The 16,788-nt window shown below is 38.2% G+C and overlaps 1 protein-coding gene across 1 annotated transcript in view; it reads left to right on the plus strand.

Annotated features, from left to right (window-relative positions):
* Nucleotides 1-502: 502 nt before the first annotated feature.
* vstm4a (V-set and transmembrane domain containing 4a) overlaps nt 503-16,788 on the plus strand; it is a 94,908-nt gene continuing 78,622 nt past the window's right edge. The window contains exons 1-2 of the mRNA XM_039773947.1: nt 503-1,132; nt 16,117-16,509. Coding sequence (XP_039629881.1) covers nt 1,081-1,132; nt 16,117-16,509 — 445 coding nt within the window. The 5' untranslated portion in view covers nt 503-1,080. The remainder of the gene's footprint in view (nt 1,133-16,116; nt 16,510-16,788) is intronic.

Here is a 16,788-nt window from a genome sequence, read left to right on the forward strand (position 1 = left end):
TGAGGAATTGAAATTTGAGAGAAAAACCAGAGTGTCCAGAGGACAACTCTTGCAGACAGAAGAAAAACAGGCAGACTCAAGATGATGGGGCAGAAGGGTTAACTGTTGCTCACTCATGCTGTCTAGTTTTGCAACAGTTGTCAATTTTTATACTGATATCTTAAAAAACTGCAAAGTTTGTTTTCTTTTTCTTGTGTACTTCAGTTAAATTTTGGACTAATTTGCCAGATAAAATTAACTGGAAGATCGGTAAGATTGTTCTTTAATGGTAATGGACAATGCAGCCTCATTCTGTACTTAATCTTAGTCATGTCTTTAAAATATGGAAACAAATGGTTTAGCAAATGATTGTTTCAGTATAGCCCGTGTCTCTGCGCTGGAAGTGAGAGTGATTTGTTCAACATCCATTTATCAGAGCTTGACTTAGCAATTCCTGCCCACATCCCCACCCCAAACTCCCCCCTCCCCCAAAAAACTTTTTAGGGAAGAACCACTAGCTCAGCACATTATGCGCAAACATAGACTCTCAAGTTTCTAGCCTCAAAAGAGGCCAAGTGCCAAGATGAACTATAGCAAAATCAGCGGCTTGGAAATTATAAGACAACTGGTAAAGGAGGCTGCACAATGTCCGCTTCGATACAATTAGTCACGCGGCTTCTCCTTTTGCAATAATGCAGATAAGGAACTGCATGTGATTGTTGTTTGGAAAGAGTTTTTCAAGAAATCGAGGAAAACTGGAAGCACCCCGAAGTTCCCTCAGGAATTCTGTGCATCAGCATACAAAGACGCATTGTTGAGGCGCGCAACAGCAGACTGGAGTTATCGTCCCTCATTATCTGCTTTAATAAGGAAAACAAAGCTGAACTTGCGGTGTTTCATGTAGGTCCAGCTGGAAATTTGTGGAGGTTCCAAGAGTATTACAGGAAATGACATTTCCTACATTTGCAGGAGAGAAAAGTGATTGAAGAGGGAGGGTGTTTTTAACTGGGAACAGAAAAGCACTGTTTCAAATTACAAAAAAAAAAGGATCCTTTAGCTAAAGCGCTTTGATTGAGTTTATGGATACTGAATGCCCAAAACATGGAAATCTCTTTACTGGTGATGGTGTTCTTGTCTAAAACATTAACGGAAGGTAAGACTTCGTCTCACATCTACTCTTCGTGCCAGATGTCGGATATAAGTCGTTTTTTGTACGGTTATGTTAAAAGAAAAGTTTTACAGTATGGCTACAGAGGCTGAAAGGTTAGAAAAGGAGAGTTTATATAGCACAAGACATCACGTTTTCAAGTCTCAGTGAGCGGATACCTGTGCGTAAGACCAGAGATAATAATCCTGCACGGCGTGGCGCTATATTAAATGATTACGAAACTGGAGGCATTTGGAAGAAAGAAACAATTCTGCTCGGTTGATTTTCCTTTTAAACGTCTTTCTTTCTTTCTTTCTTTCTTTCTTTCTTAGTCCATAGCGCGGTGCCGCTTTTACCGTCATCTTCCAGATCGGGTGGTTTGGCACTTGAATGGGAAAAGTTGAAGCTATGAAGTTCCACATTAACATTCTTCGTCTGATGCCCACTTGTTGTGTTCATATTATATAAATGTGCTTTAGCCATTTTATTTGAGTATATATATATATGTGTTTGTGTGTGTGTCTGTGTGTGTGTATGTATATAGACTGTATATATGTATACCATTGTAATGTGCTTTATAAAGAAAATATTACCATACAATATTAAACTGAAATCAATTAATAGAGCATATTTTTTAAGATAATTGTATATAAAACACATGAGTAATTGGATGTTAAAAAAGAGTTTTGTGTCAATTATTTTTGTGTACTATATACGATCCGTATAATATTCTAATTATTTCATTATTAATTTTACAGTATTATTATTATACATTTTTTAAACTGCTTCTTCTTCTTCTTTTTCTTATTATTATTACTTTGTTAATGCAAATAATACTTATAGCAGGATGGGTAAAAGTAGTAGCATTCCCAGGTACCCTCTAAATGAATTATCAATATCCATCCATCTGAGATTTAACCCAATTTTTGGTTCTTAAAGAGCCTGAGTCCATCATTGGATGCAAAACAGAAACCTAATCTGGATAGTGTGCCAAACTGTCAAGAGGTCCACAGAGGCACATTCACTGCCTCACTTGGAATTTGAAAGTAATCAATTGATTTAACACTCACATCTTTGGGATGTGGAAGGAAAGCTGGACTTGGAGAAAACCCACAGAGACATGTAAAGAATATTGTGCAGCTGTGCCAGCACATCTTTAATAATATTAACACTTCTATAATATAATATCAGTCACTAATGTGCCAGCTATCATTAACATTATAATTAACTCTCTCTAGTGGGATTCAAAACTGAAGCTGGGCTTTAACCTTAGTACCTTGAAAGCAAGTAACTCTACCATCCATCCATTCTTTAAACCTGCTTATCCTGGGCAGGGTCATTAGGAAGCTGGAGCCTAACCCAGCAAGCATCAAGTTCAAGGCAGGAACAGTTTCTGGTCAGGGTGCCCGTTCATCACAAGGTACGAGCTTCAACATTTGAGCCAGAGGAACATTCTGAGTGGTTCCTAATTGTCATGACATTGTATTAGAAAGGAGAGAACAACTTTCATATTATTGGTATACTACTATTACTACTGCTACTACTACTACTACAACTACTACTACTACTAATAATAATAATAATAACAATAATAATAATAATACAAGAAGGAAAGTATTAAAAATCTAAATTTCAAGATGAATAATTAAACTAGTAATTAAATATGTTTATAAATAACATTCAATTATCCTTAAGTTTTTTCTTTAAAATATTTACTGTAAATCAAATAACATCAGTCTTTAATGGAACAACTGTTGCCTTCCTTTGTTTTTCCACTGAAGGAGCTCAAAGTCAGTGGAAAATTCCTACTGATATAATATTATGTATGGCATGCTGAACTAGTGGTGGTTTTGAAAAGCAGCTATTATACAAAATGTAATTTTCATTATAGAGATGAGCGCTGTCTGTCAAGGCGTTGAGATGGTCAGGATGGCACAAGTATCTGTCTAGCTGACTGGCTGTGAAATGCCATGTGGAAGAGTAGAAATGTCCTGCTTTTATTTATTTCATATGATTTAAGAAAAGTGTAAATGGGCTGCAGAGGAACTGATCTTGAATCAATGAGATCATGGGGTTCGTTCATGTGTGAATAACTATTTGTATTTAAAAATTGTTATAGCCAGAGTGTACAATTATATGAGATCTTTGTTTATTCTTAAAGGATCTACAAATGAGTTGTTTATATGAAAATGGAATTGGTAAGCAAAACTTACTTACGATTATTTAGTAGCTAATTAAATTATTTTATTATCAGAGCTGAGTTGTTCAGTTATATCAAAGCAATAATCTAAACTTTAAATGTCTTAAAACCCTGCAGTTAATGAACAAGACTCTGTCGTTTTGCATGAACAAATCCATGTAACTTTCATGACTTCTGATTGCTGTGACAAAGTCCTGCTGTGCTTCTGAACTTCAAGGGTTTTATTGTTTTGTCCAGGTATCCAAACTTGTGATCCATCAAGCGAGCCCACTACTCCCAGCATCCACGTTGCAACCAGCACACATTTGCGTATAATAAAATCTGCTCCCTTCCGGCTATAGGGAGACACAGAGGGGGATACAGCTGTCTCCTCAGTATTTCCTGGAGTGCGTGTCTTCCTATTTACTAACTTCTTCTCCTGTGTTTGGACATCACAGCTGTCATAAACATCCATTGATCCTTCAGTTTTCTAACCCATTTTCCCAGTTTAGGGTTGTGAGGATTTTTTTTTTTTTTGCTATTCTGGTAGCTCTGAGGAGTAGATAGTATGTAGATCATCACAGGAAGCACTCACAATTTGAGACATGGATGAAATGACAAAGAACCCAGAGAAAAACCCACACAGCATAGTGAGAACATGCAAACTCCACATACTCCACGATCCATAATTCAAACTTTTGGCTCTGGAGCTAGCATGAATATTAAATAATAATGAAATAGCCTGGTTACAGGAGGAGGAGATGCAGCCTCTTAAATCCCTGACTTATGGAATACTATCTAAAACTGAGATCTTTCTATATAAAAATGTCATGACATAACGCTAAGGACAGTGCAGTGGTTAACTTTATAGTTTTGGTCTCAGTGCAGCCAATGTTGGTGAGAATTTTGCACAGTTTTTATGTTCTCATGGGAGTTTTTCTTATTGACATTAAGTGTAATTTGTGTTGTCTGGTTTGGAAGGATATGAGTGGGTGAAGAAGTTTCCTCTGCAATACACAGGCATCTCATCCAGCGCTGCTTCACTCCTCATGCTTCATGTTGATAAGCTTTATATCTCTTAGTGAAGTTCAGTTAAGAAAATAGGAGGAAGAATAGCTAGATAAATTCATGTAATCTGCACCTAATCGTTAGTTTTGACTTTAATGTACATTTCTTCTGAGTGGCATCTTCTTTAGATTCTCACCAAGCACCGGTTGTATTAACAAAATTATTAGTCATGGAAAGCCTATTGCTATTTATTAAAATGGAAAAACTATTAAATACTGGTTTATTTGATTTATTTGCATATTACTGCGGTGATTCACTGAGTAGATACATGGCGTTTATCTGTTGTGGTGAAAGCAAATTAGCCGTATATGACAAAGAGGGCAAGAGAGTAAATGGAAATATTTTCATCAGGTTGCAGACACACAGATTTTGCAAGATTTGACATGACACACTTCACTTGTCTTCAGTTTGAAAACATCTTCCTGCGTTCTGAGCAGAACTGAACTGATCTATGCCTTGAGTGAACACTTAATTTGACACTTCTACAGTGGTTTATGTTCTGGAATAGGCACAGTCTATGTTGGGATATAGGAGCAACTGTCCATCCAATCCTGATGCAATCCTAGAGAAAAGTCACAATGGTAAAAATGAGTTTCAAAGATGCTTTGCATTGGGTTGTCATTGTCAGATAAGTACATAGAAACTTGTGGACACATACAAGAGAGGAGCCAGGATTGGTTGGATGTGGAGGGCTTTGATGTGAAATACTACAGTAGTTTAACAATTTTAGAATGTCGAGGAGTCTTTCTGCAAGACTACCCTTGAAAAAACTATGTACTTGTATGGCAATACTTCAGAAAACATGTAGCAACTGGGCTGTGTTGGCAGGCTTTCTTTCTTTTATATCTTTCACAATTCTTGAAAAAAGATCAACAGTATAATGAATTTCTAAGAGGACAGCTCTTTATATAACCCTTCAGCCTAACATTCTTCTCACAAATTCCATTAGAAAGAGCATATTTCATAGCTCCTTATATGCTGATAAATCAGTTAAGTCCAGATGCACCTTCGGCAGCCATGACAGCCTTGTGTCTGTGTGCACAGTCTGTCTATCAGCTTTGCACATTTTTTTTTAATTCATTCTTCTTTGCAAAGCTGCTCAAACTCTGTCAGGGGTTTTTGGGGGATCAGGAGTGAACAGTCTTTTACAGGTCTAGCTACAAATTCTCAGTTGAATTGAAATTTGGACTCTGACTCAGCCACCCCAGGACATTAACATTATTGTTTTTAAGACATTCCAGTGTAGCTTTGGGTTTGTTCTTGGAGTGGTTGTCTTACAGGAAAACAAGTCTCTCAAAGCACATGTTCCTTCCACATATTTAACTCCAAGATTTCTCTGACATTTGCTGCATTTATTTCCCTTTTTACCCTCACAAATCTTCCAGGCCCTGCTGCACCAACTCAGGATGGTGTGTTGTTGTTAATGTGTACTGTTTGGATTACTTCCATTTAGTCTAATGACATAAAAGCTTAATTTTGATCTCATCAGATCATAGAACTTTCTTCCAGTTGACTTCAGAGTCGCCCATTTACCTTCTGGCAAATTTTATTTTATTTATTTACTTTTAACTTTTATTGAATTTATTTAAAGCATGTAACATTCTATACAATCAACTCAAACTTAAGCTAAATTCAATTTAACCCCCACCCACGAGAAAGAGAGAAAGGTCAACAGCCAGAGTAAAACTTTTGAGAGTAGTATAGTGGGGAAGGAGTCTTTCTCCCCAACATAAATGCTTATTCTAAAATATTATTGATTAGATCCTGCCAGGTTTTTAAAAAGTTTTGAACAGATCCTCTAAGCGAGAGTTAGATTTTTTCCATTTTCAAATAGTTTATAACATGAGTTACCCACTGACTTAACAGAGGTGGGTTAGGATTCTTCCAGTTGAGCAAAATAAGTCTATGTGCTAGTAGTGTAGTAAAGGCAATTGCAGTTTGTTTGTCCCTCTCTACTTTAATTTCATCTGGGAGTACACCAAACAGAGCTGTTAATGGATTAGGGGTGATTGTGACACCAAGGCTGTCTAAAAGACATTTAAAATGTTTTGTCCAAAATGATGTTAATTTGGTACACGCCTAAAACATGTGGCCTAATGAAGCTAGAGCTTGATTACAATGCTCGCAGGTTGGATCTTACCCTGGAAACATTCTGGACAAATTTAAATGAGATATGAGATGTGCCTGATAAAAAAAATTAAAGTTGAATAATTGAATGCTTTGTGCATATGGAGCTTGAGTGAAATCTGTGCATGGCTGCCTTCTATTCCTTTTCCTGCTGTACTTTGGGATCTTTAAAAGGAAGGGACTTTAAAATGATTTTATATATTATAGAAATGCTGTCTGAGTCTTCAAGGCTGATCAATATCTCTTCTGGAATAGAAGTAGGTGGGAGGTGAGGAAAATTGAGCAGATTTTCTTTAGCAAAGTTTTGTAATTTGGAGATAGTGGAAAAATTGTGCTGATGGGAAACTAAATTTAGAGTGTAATTGTTCATAGGATGCAAACATATCATTTATATACAAATATTTAAATGAGTTAATCCCATACATTTTACAAACATTAAAAACTGTGTACGTTTGAGAGGGTGGAAAAGGTGGTTATCACGTACAGGTGCCTCAGATAAAATATTCTCTGACTTGAAGTGCTTCCTACATTGGTTCCATATTCTGAGTGAATGAAGGACAATTGGGTTGTTAGTATATTGACGCTACCTTGTATTTACTGGGGTAAAAAGGAAGGAATATAAAGATGTATTGCAGGATTTAATTTCTATTGCAGACCAAGCTGGTGTGTGTTCGTCTATTTGTGTCAGTGTCCACGCTTTTATACCTTGTATGCTTGCTGCCCAGTAATAAAATTGAAAATTAGGTAGAGCCATGCCACCTTCTGATTTATGTCATTGTTGGGTTGCCCTTTGGATGCGTGGATATTTTGAATTCCAAATAAATTAGGTTATGATTGGATCTAATTTCTTAAAATAATATTTGTTAATGTATATGGGGATGTTTTGAAATAGAAATAGAAGCTTAGGGAGGAACTTCATCTTGATAGTGTTAATCCTCCCTGCCAAAGTAAGATGGAAGGTAGACCATCAATGCATGTCTTGTTTTATTTTGTCCATGCAAACAGCAAACCGTTTTATTGACAAAGAGCTTTATATTTATTTGTAATGTTTACCCCTAGGTATTTAAACTGATGTGCAATGATAAAAGGGAAGGTGTCCAATCTAATGCTGTTTGCTAGAGAATTCCCTGGAAAAAACACACTTTTGTTTAAATTAATTTTGAGTCCAGATACCTTTTGAAATTCTGCTAGTTCAGTTAGGGTTCTAGGCACTGAAATTTGTGGGTCTGATATATACAGTACCATATCATCTGCATATAGTGAAATTTTCTGTTCAAGTCCTTCTATGAAAATCCCTTTATCTCTGATGCATTTCAAAAGAGAACAGCCCATTGGCTCAATGGCGATTGCAAATAGCAGTGATGATAAGGGGCAACAATTTCTTGCCTGCGATCAAATCTTGCAAATACAACACTATTGTTATCTCCAACCATGTCCCTCTGATCATGGAGTTCACATCACTATGCCCCACTTACTTATCTTGCAGCTGTCATCTTAACCCCCTGTTATTAGCTGATGAGAACTGTACAAAATTTATATCCAAGCATATATATTTATATCTAGAGACAAAGGCATCCTCAGTGGTTTCTGCAGTATTACTCTGAGAAACTCTGAAGGCATTTTAAAAAGGACAGATTATCTCATGTCTCTCCTAGACAAATAAATCGGAAACCAAAAAGGTCCGAATAGACCAAAAACATGCCAGATCTCCAAATGAGGCACTTTTTAGAAAAAGACAGGTTTTGCAATCAGAACTCAACCTCTTGACAACAAAAAAAACAGAACAACTCATTTTTAAATTGCAACATCATTACTATGAATACAGACAGAAGGCTAATAAGATCTTATCTGAACAAATCCACAAGGAGGGAGTTCGCAATGCAATATCAGTAATCACCAGCACAGACGGAAATAGAATCATTGGCCATAAAAATATAATACACACATTTAGAGATTTTATAAATACTTATATTTGGCTCAGTTTAAAGAATATAAGACATAATCTATTGAATTTTGTAGCACACGACTGATACTACAGCTATATACTTTCAGTGCAGAGGAATTGGATAAACCTCTGACACTATCAGAATTATTAAACACTATAAACTCAGTTCAGAGTGGGAAAGCACCAGGTCCTGATGGCTACCCTGCTGAATTTTATAAAAAAATTTCAATCAAGTTAGTTTCTCTGTGGTGGGCAGGCGCCCAGCCCAGGGATTTGTTCCTGCCTTGCACCCTGTTTTGGCTGGAATTGGCTCCAGCAGATCCCCGTGACCCTGTAGTTAGGATATAGCGGGTTGGATAATGGATGGATGGATGGAAGTTAGTTCCTCTTTTATTAGCAACTTTTATAGAAGCCAGAGACAATAAGATTCTACCTCAAACTTTTCACCAAGCATTAATTACCAATTTTCCTAAGAAAAATAAGGATGTATTACAATGTGCATCATATAGACCAATCTCAATTCTGATTAATGATGTTAAGATATTCTCCAAAGTCCTAGCTAGAAGGATTGAGAAAGTGCTCCCTTCAGTAATATCACAAGAGCAAACTGGATTTATTAAAGGTAGACATTTGTCTTCCAATCTTCAATGCCTATTTAATGTAATATATAAACCCATAAAGTGTAACACTTCAGAAATCTTATTATCTTTGGATGCAGAAAAAGCATTTGATATGGTTGAATGGGATTACCTATTACCACTTTGCATGAATCTGGGTTTGGCCCTAACATATGGATAAAACTACTGCATACCAGTCGAGAAGCTTCAGTTTGTCTTAACAACACTTTCTCAGACTATTTCAAACTAGAATGCAGCACTAGACAAGAATGCCCCTTGCCTTCTGGCAAATTTTAGGAGAGATGTCATGGACCTTTTTTATCTTTGTCCTCCCTGATAAAGGTGTAACTGGTGAGCAATCTCCTCAGTCTATTTCACTAGCTTCTAAGTCGTTCAAAAATCTCAAAGGTTTCATAGTGGCATCTCTTTCTAGTCTTCTTCTTGCACAATCACTCAGTTTTTTGTGGACTACCTCACCTTGGAAGACTTACAACTGTGCCATTCCTAATAACTGATTTAATTGGACTCCAATGGATATTCAACAACTTGGATATTTTCTTCTGTATATCTCCTGACTCCTCACTGAGGCTATTGGGATGTCGCCAGTTAGTCACTGCAGGAAAATTTGCAAATTCAGTATGGCCTGAAAATAACTGAAGCTTCATGAATAGATTATGTATAGCAGCAGAAATGCACAACTCAAATGGCATAACAATAAAGGCCATTAGTTGCCACAGCCTTAGTCCATTTGTGTGCAGAATTTTGGGAGTACTTTCAGACCTCAGACCATCGTTAACAGCTCAGAGAAAACATCATAGGAAGAGCATAACACTCTTACTTGCCATCATTTTACATGTAAAAATGTCTAGTGGTAGCTGAAGATCAGTAAGAGGAAGTAAGTAAAGTTTAGTATCAGGATAAGACAAGACTGGGCTCTTCAGACAACGAAATGAGGCAAAATGAGCAAGAAAAGGGAAACATTAAGGAATTTATACAAAAAAACAAAAGGAACCATGAAAGTGGATGTGAGATGTAACAGCTGCTGATGTTTCCCTTTCATTTATTTTTTCATTTTTTTTTTTGGTCTGTTTGGTCGGTCACTTTATGTCGTTGGAGAGTATGCACATGCATATGACCCGCAAGTGCTAATAGCTGACATTGTGATGGTCATTGCTTGAAATGTGACATTTTACTGTTTTTCTCAATGTTTGCTGTTGTCTTCTTTAATTATTTTGCTTAATTTTCTATCTATTATGCTCACTTTTTTCCCTACATTTCCTTTTCTTGCATATTTAGTATGTGGAACCCAGCCACAGGGGATGCACAAACCAGTGTGCTTCTTCGTGCTGGTTCCAAGCCCGGATAAATGGGGAGGGTTACGTCAGGATGGGCATCCGGTGTCAAATTTTGCCAAATCAATATGTGGACAATAATACAAATTTCCATACCGGATCGGTTGAGCTCCGGGTTAACAACAACCGCCAATAGTACTATTAGCCAACAGGGTGCTGGAGGAAATTTGGCTACTGTTGGCCGAAGAAGGAGAAGAAGAGGGGGGTGACGTGTCTGGAGGCAGAAGGAAAGGAGGAAAGTAAACAGAGTGGAACTGAGGGTAGGAACTTTGTATGTTGGCAGTATGACTGGTAAGGGGAGAGAGTTAGCAGATATGATGGAGAGAAGGAAGGTTGATATATTGTGCGTGCAAGAGACTAAATGGAAGGGGAGTAAGGCCAGGTGGATTGGAGGTGGATTCAAATTGTTCTATCATGGTGTGGATGGGAGGAAAAATGGGGTATGAGTTATCCTAATGGAACGGTATGTCAAGAGTGTTTTGGAGGTGAAAAGAGTGTCAGGCAGAGTAATGATTATGAAGCTGGAAATTGGAGGTGTGATGATGAATTTTGTTAGTGCATATGCACGCAAGTTGGGTGTGCAATGGATGAGAAAGAAGATTTTTGGAGTGAGTTGGATGAAGTGATGAACAGTGTACCCAAGGGACAGAAAGTGGTGATTGGAGCGGATTTCAATGGGCATGTTGGTGAAGGGAACAGTGGAGACAAGGAGGTGATGGGTACGTAAGGTGTCAAGGAGAGGATTGAAGAAGGTCAGAGGAAAGTGGAGTTTGTCAAAAGAATGGACATGGCTGTGGTGAATATGTGTTTTAAGAAGAGGGAGGAACATAGGGTTATGTACAAGAGTGGAGGAAAATGCACACAGGCAGATTACATCCTATGCAGAAGAGTTGATCTGAAGGAGAATGAAGACTGCAAAGTGGTGGCAGGGAAAGTATAGTTAAGCAGCATAGGATGGTGGTCTGTAGGATGATGTTGGAGATCAAGAAGAGGAAGAGAATGAGGGCAGAGCCAAGGATCAAATGGTGGAAGTTGAAAAGGAAGACTGCAAGGTTGAGTTTAAGGAGGAGGTGAGACAGGCACTGGGTGGCAGTGAAGAGTTACAAGACAGCTGGGAAACTACAGCAGATGTAGTAAGGGTGACAGCAAGAAAGGTGCTTGGTGTGACATCTGGAAAGAGGAAGGAAGAAAAGGAAACCTGGTGGTGGAATGAGGAAATACAGGAGAGTATACAGAGGAAGAGGATGGCAAAGAAGAAGTGGGCTAGTCAGAGAGATGCAGAAAGTAGACAAGAGTACAAGGAGATAAAGCACAAGGTGAAGAGAGAGGTGGCAAAGGCTAAAGAAAAGGTATATGATGAGCTGTATGAGAGGTTGGACACTAAAGAGGGAGAAAAGGACCTGTACCGATTGGCTAGACAGAGGGACTGAGCTGGGAAAGATGTGCAGCAGGTTATGGTGATAAAGGATAAATATGGAAACGTGCTCGCAAGCGAGGAGAGTGTGTTGAGCTGATGGAAAGAGTACTTTGAGAGGCTGATGAATGAAGAGAACAAGAGAGAGAAGAGGTTGGATGATGTGGAGATAGTGAATCAGGAAGTGCAACGGATTAGCAAGGAGGAAGTAAGGACAGCTATGAAGAGGATGAAAAATGGAAAGGCCGTTGGTCCAGATGACATACCTGTGGAAGCATGGAGGTGTTTAGGAGAGATGGCAGTGGAGTTTTTAACCAGATTGTTTAATGGAATCTTGGAAAGTGAGAGGATGCCTGAGGAGTGGAGAAGAAGTGTACTGGTGCCGATATTTAAGAATAAGGGTGATGTGCAGGACTGCAGTAACTACAGGGGATAAAATTGATGAGCCACAGCATGAAGTTATGGGAAAGAGTAGTGGAAGCTAGGTTAAGAAGTGAGGTGATGATTAGTGAGCAGCAGTATGATTTCATGCCAAGATAAAGCACCACAGATGCAATGTTTGCTCTGAGGATGCTGATGGAGAAGTTTAGAGAAGGCCAGAGGGAGTTGCATTGCATCTTTGTGGACCTGGAGAAAGCATATGACAGGGTGCCTCGAGAGGAGCTGTGGTATTGTATGAGGAAGTTGGGAGTGGCAGAGAAGTACGTAAGAGTTGTACAGGATATGTACGAGGAAAGTGTGACAGTGGTGAGGTCTGCAGTAGGAGTGATGGATGCATTCAAGTTGAAGGTGGGATTACATCAGGGATCGGCTCTGAGCCCTTTCTTATTTGCAACGGTGATGGACAGGTTGACAGAGGAGATTAGACAGGTGTCCCTGTGGACTATGATGTTTGCTGATGACATGATCTGTAGCGATAGTAGAGAGCAGGTTGAGGAGACCCTGGAGAGGTGGAGATATGCTCTAGAGAGGAGAGTAATGAAGGTCAGTAGGAACAAGACAGAATACATGTGTGTAAATGAAAGGGAGGTCAGTGGAATGGTGAGGATGCAGGGAGTAGAGCTGGCGAAGGGGGATGAGTGTAAATACTTGGGATCAACAGTACAGAGTAATGGGGATTGTGGAAGAGAAGTGAATAAAGAGATTGCAGGCAGAGTGGAATGGGTGGAGAAGAATGTCAGGAGTAATTTGTGACAGATGGGTATCAGCAAGAGTTAAAGAGAAGGTCTACAGGACGGTAGTGAGACCTGCAATGTTATATGGGTTGGAGATGGTGGCACTCTCCAGAAAGCAGGAGACAGAGCCGGAGATGGCAGAGTTAAAGATTCTAAGATTTGCACTGGGTGTGATAAGGATGGATAGGATTAGAAATGAGTACATTAGAGGATCAGCTCAAGGTGGACGGTTGGGAGACAAAGTCAGAGATGCAAGATTGTGTTGGTTTGGACATGTGCAGAGGACAGATGCTGGGTATATTGGGAGAAGGATGCTAAGGATAGAGCTGCCAGGGAAGAGGAAAAGAGGAAAGCCTAAGCGAAGGTTTATGGATGTGGTGAGAGAGGACATGCAGGTGATGGGTGTAACAGAACAAGATGCAGAGGATAGAAAGATATGGAAGAAGATGATCTGCTGTGGCGACCCCTAACGGGAACAGCCGAAAGAAGAAGAAGCATATTTAGAATGTGGAGGTTTTCTTTGATCTATGGAAAAGGTTAGTGTGAGCTCTCTGGTGCTGCTGCTTAGGTCACCCATTATTTTTCATTGTAAAAGCATACATTAGTGTTAAGTCTTGGTAGAATGATAACACATGGAACACATTGGAAGTCTCTGCAAGTACCAAAAAGTCAGGCCGAACAGCAGAAATTTGTTTTTCTGTGGAAGCTAAGTACTCACATCAGATCTCAACAAGCTAATTACAGATCTCATAGAAGAGCAGCTGCGCCTCATGGTGCTCTGACATAACAATGTGCATGATGACCAAGAATATACTCCTATTTGAAATAAGTGTCTGTTCAGTAGAAAAGGTGTAGTCTGAAAATGGCAGCAAGATGCTGAAGTACTTGTCCTGGTTGTAGGGTGCACAGAAAGTAAGTAGAGATCCTTAATTTACTGTACAAAGTTGAAGTGAGAGGATCAGACTTTCTGATCTCATAATATACCTTCTGTAAAAAGCTGGGGTAAAGGCCTATGCAGAGAAGGATAGGAAAGTTACTGCTGGAGGAGGCAGAAAAATGAAGTTTCTATCTATGGCTGAGAAGAAGGGATGGAAACTAGGGGAAGAGCATCCTTAACTGAAAAAAAGATGAGGTTCAAAGTTTAAAAGAGAGACATATGTCGTTATTCCATCACCAAGAGATAAACAGAGATCAGAGCGTCTGTTTTTACAAAGTATGGACAGCAACTCTCAGAAAGTAAGAGTGGGACCTTTTGGCGTCTTTTATTCCCTTTGTCATAACACTCCTTGGTTTCTGCTATTTCTGTGTTTCTTGTTTTGGCCTTGTTGGCTTTTTGACTTTTTTTCCTTTAATTTGATGCATTGGCATTTCTGGTTAAATGTCTACTAACACTTTTTATTTATTTATTTTTCACTTTCATAAAAAAAAAACAACTAGAATGACAGCAGGAAAATACTAGTCTGGTTGCTACATTTTGAATGGTCTTCTACATTGTGAAGATAACTATCAGGATCTAGGGCCACTCACTTATGCTTTGCACATTTTTGTTTTAAAGTTCTTTTTATGTTTATTTCTGTTCTTTTGTATTTAATTTCTGGAAGCGTTGATGTATTTTTTGACATTACTTTTCCTCAGTACTATGGATGCCACCATTTTATCCTGTTTTTTGCTGGACATGACCATGTTGTTGATAGTAACAATAGCTATTGCCAAGCATGTGACTGTCATTGCAACATATGATGTCATTATTTTTACTTCTTAAAATGTTTATGTGTTTACTCCCAAAAGGGCCTAGGCCCTATTTACTGAAAAAAGCCCTGAGTCCTAAACTTCAGCAGAAAGTGAATGGAGAACCATAACCCTCTGCTCCACAAACAACAAAGCATTGAGCTATATTTTTAATAAATTGTATTCAACTAAATTCAAAAAGTGTCCAAAATTGCAAAAGAAGTCAATAATAAAAAAAGTCTAAATAATTCCAAACACATTTTCCAAAACAATTTAGTCCATGATCCAAAACATTAAACTGGGATACAAAGAAAAGAGTCAAAAAGGCAACTAATTCAAATATTATTACTTGCAAATGCAAACATCAATATCAAGGACTTTGAGGGGAGATAAACTCCAAAAGCCGCAGCAGTTTGCCGGTGGAATACCTGAGGCAATGCTATATCTGGACTTTCATCTCCTTAGCCTCAACATACAAACTAATACAAACAGAAAAAGAATTGACATAAGCGACACGTCATTTAACAAAATAAAAAAAGATGAAACAAACTATCAAATATACTAGCATGAATAAGTATTATAAAATTAACAAAAAACAAAAGCATGAATAAATGACAAAATAGACGAGATTGGGCCCAGCTAAGACTATGATATTATCTAGGCATTGGATAAGAATGAAGAACACTATCAACAGCTGAGGGTAAAAGAAACCATCCATCCATCCATTATCCAACCCGTTATATCCTAACTATAGGGTCACGGGGGTCTCCTGGAGCCAATCCCAGCCAACACAGGGCACAAGGTAGGAAACAATCCCTGGGCGGGGTTCCAGCCCACCGCAGGGTAAAGAAACCATGATAGTACAATGATCTTTAACTTTACTGATTCAGAATTAGATTTTTGCTTAGGATTTTGGGGTATGACGATCAGTTTTGGTTTACTTCTTATGGTTTCCTGACCTTAGTAAGTTTTAATTATTTGTATTTTCCAGCACCTTTAATGAATATTCATTTTATGGCCATATTTATTGTACAAAAATATAAAAATTTGAAGACCTGCTCTGCCTGGATAGGATGGATATTTGATTGCTATTGCTGAGGACATTGTACATATGACATTACAGGCACCATTTGGCTTAAAGGCAGCCAGCCAGTGCTTTGGATAGTGTAGAGGAAGCTAAGACATTTGCATTTATTTGGTTGGCAGACGCTTTGATCCAAAGTGGCTTACAAAAGAGACATTATTTGTAAAATTAAAATATTTGTAAAACAACAATATGAAATAAAAGACAAGATGATAAGTTTAGTATGCATACAGTATGTGAATTTAGGACAGCCTACAAGGAAGCACTAATCACACTTTTATATTTTTGTGCTCTTTTCCAGTCTGCCAAGCTTTAAATGTGACCGTTTCCCCGGGACCAGAAGCAATGTTCATGGAAGGCGAAAATGCTACTCTATCCTGTCAAGTGTCTCAACAAAAAAAAACCAACAGCCATTTGGTGTTGCGCTGGGTATTTTCTTGTATGTCCAATGAAGAACACCTTATTGTGAAGATGAACATGAAAGGTGGGCAAATGTATGGCAACTACACCAAACGCTTTGTTCAGAAGCGGTTTCAGCTGTTTGAAGAGAAACCAGAAAAAGCTTTTAATTTAATCATTTTAAACATTTCAAAAGAAGACAAAGGACAATATACCTGTAAAGTTCAGGAAATCAGAAAACATCGAAATAAATGGAAAGCATCTTCAAATGGCACTGCCACAACAAAATTAAAAGGTAAGGAAAAATCAGATGTTGACATTTTTTTTATGTTTTTGCGTGTAAGTAAATATTACTTTTACTAAACTTAAACATTTCCAAACATATCTGTATTTCCCCATTTTTCCTGATTCACAAGAATGTATTTGAGACTTAAACAAGAACTGAATCTGAAAAATGCAAATTATACTTTTAGCCATTCCTAAAAGTTGTCAGATTCCACCACATGACTACCACTTGTAAGTATTTTGAACAGTACTTGAACAGATAAGCACATTGCTCACTTTATTGATGGAA

The sequence above is a fragment of the Polypterus senegalus genome, chromosome 1, assembly GCF_016835505.1.
Source record: "Polypterus senegalus isolate Bchr_013 chromosome 1, ASM1683550v1, whole genome shotgun sequence".
Taxonomy (NCBI): Eukaryota; Metazoa; Chordata; class Cladistia; order Polypteriformes; family Polypteridae; genus Polypterus; species Polypterus senegalus.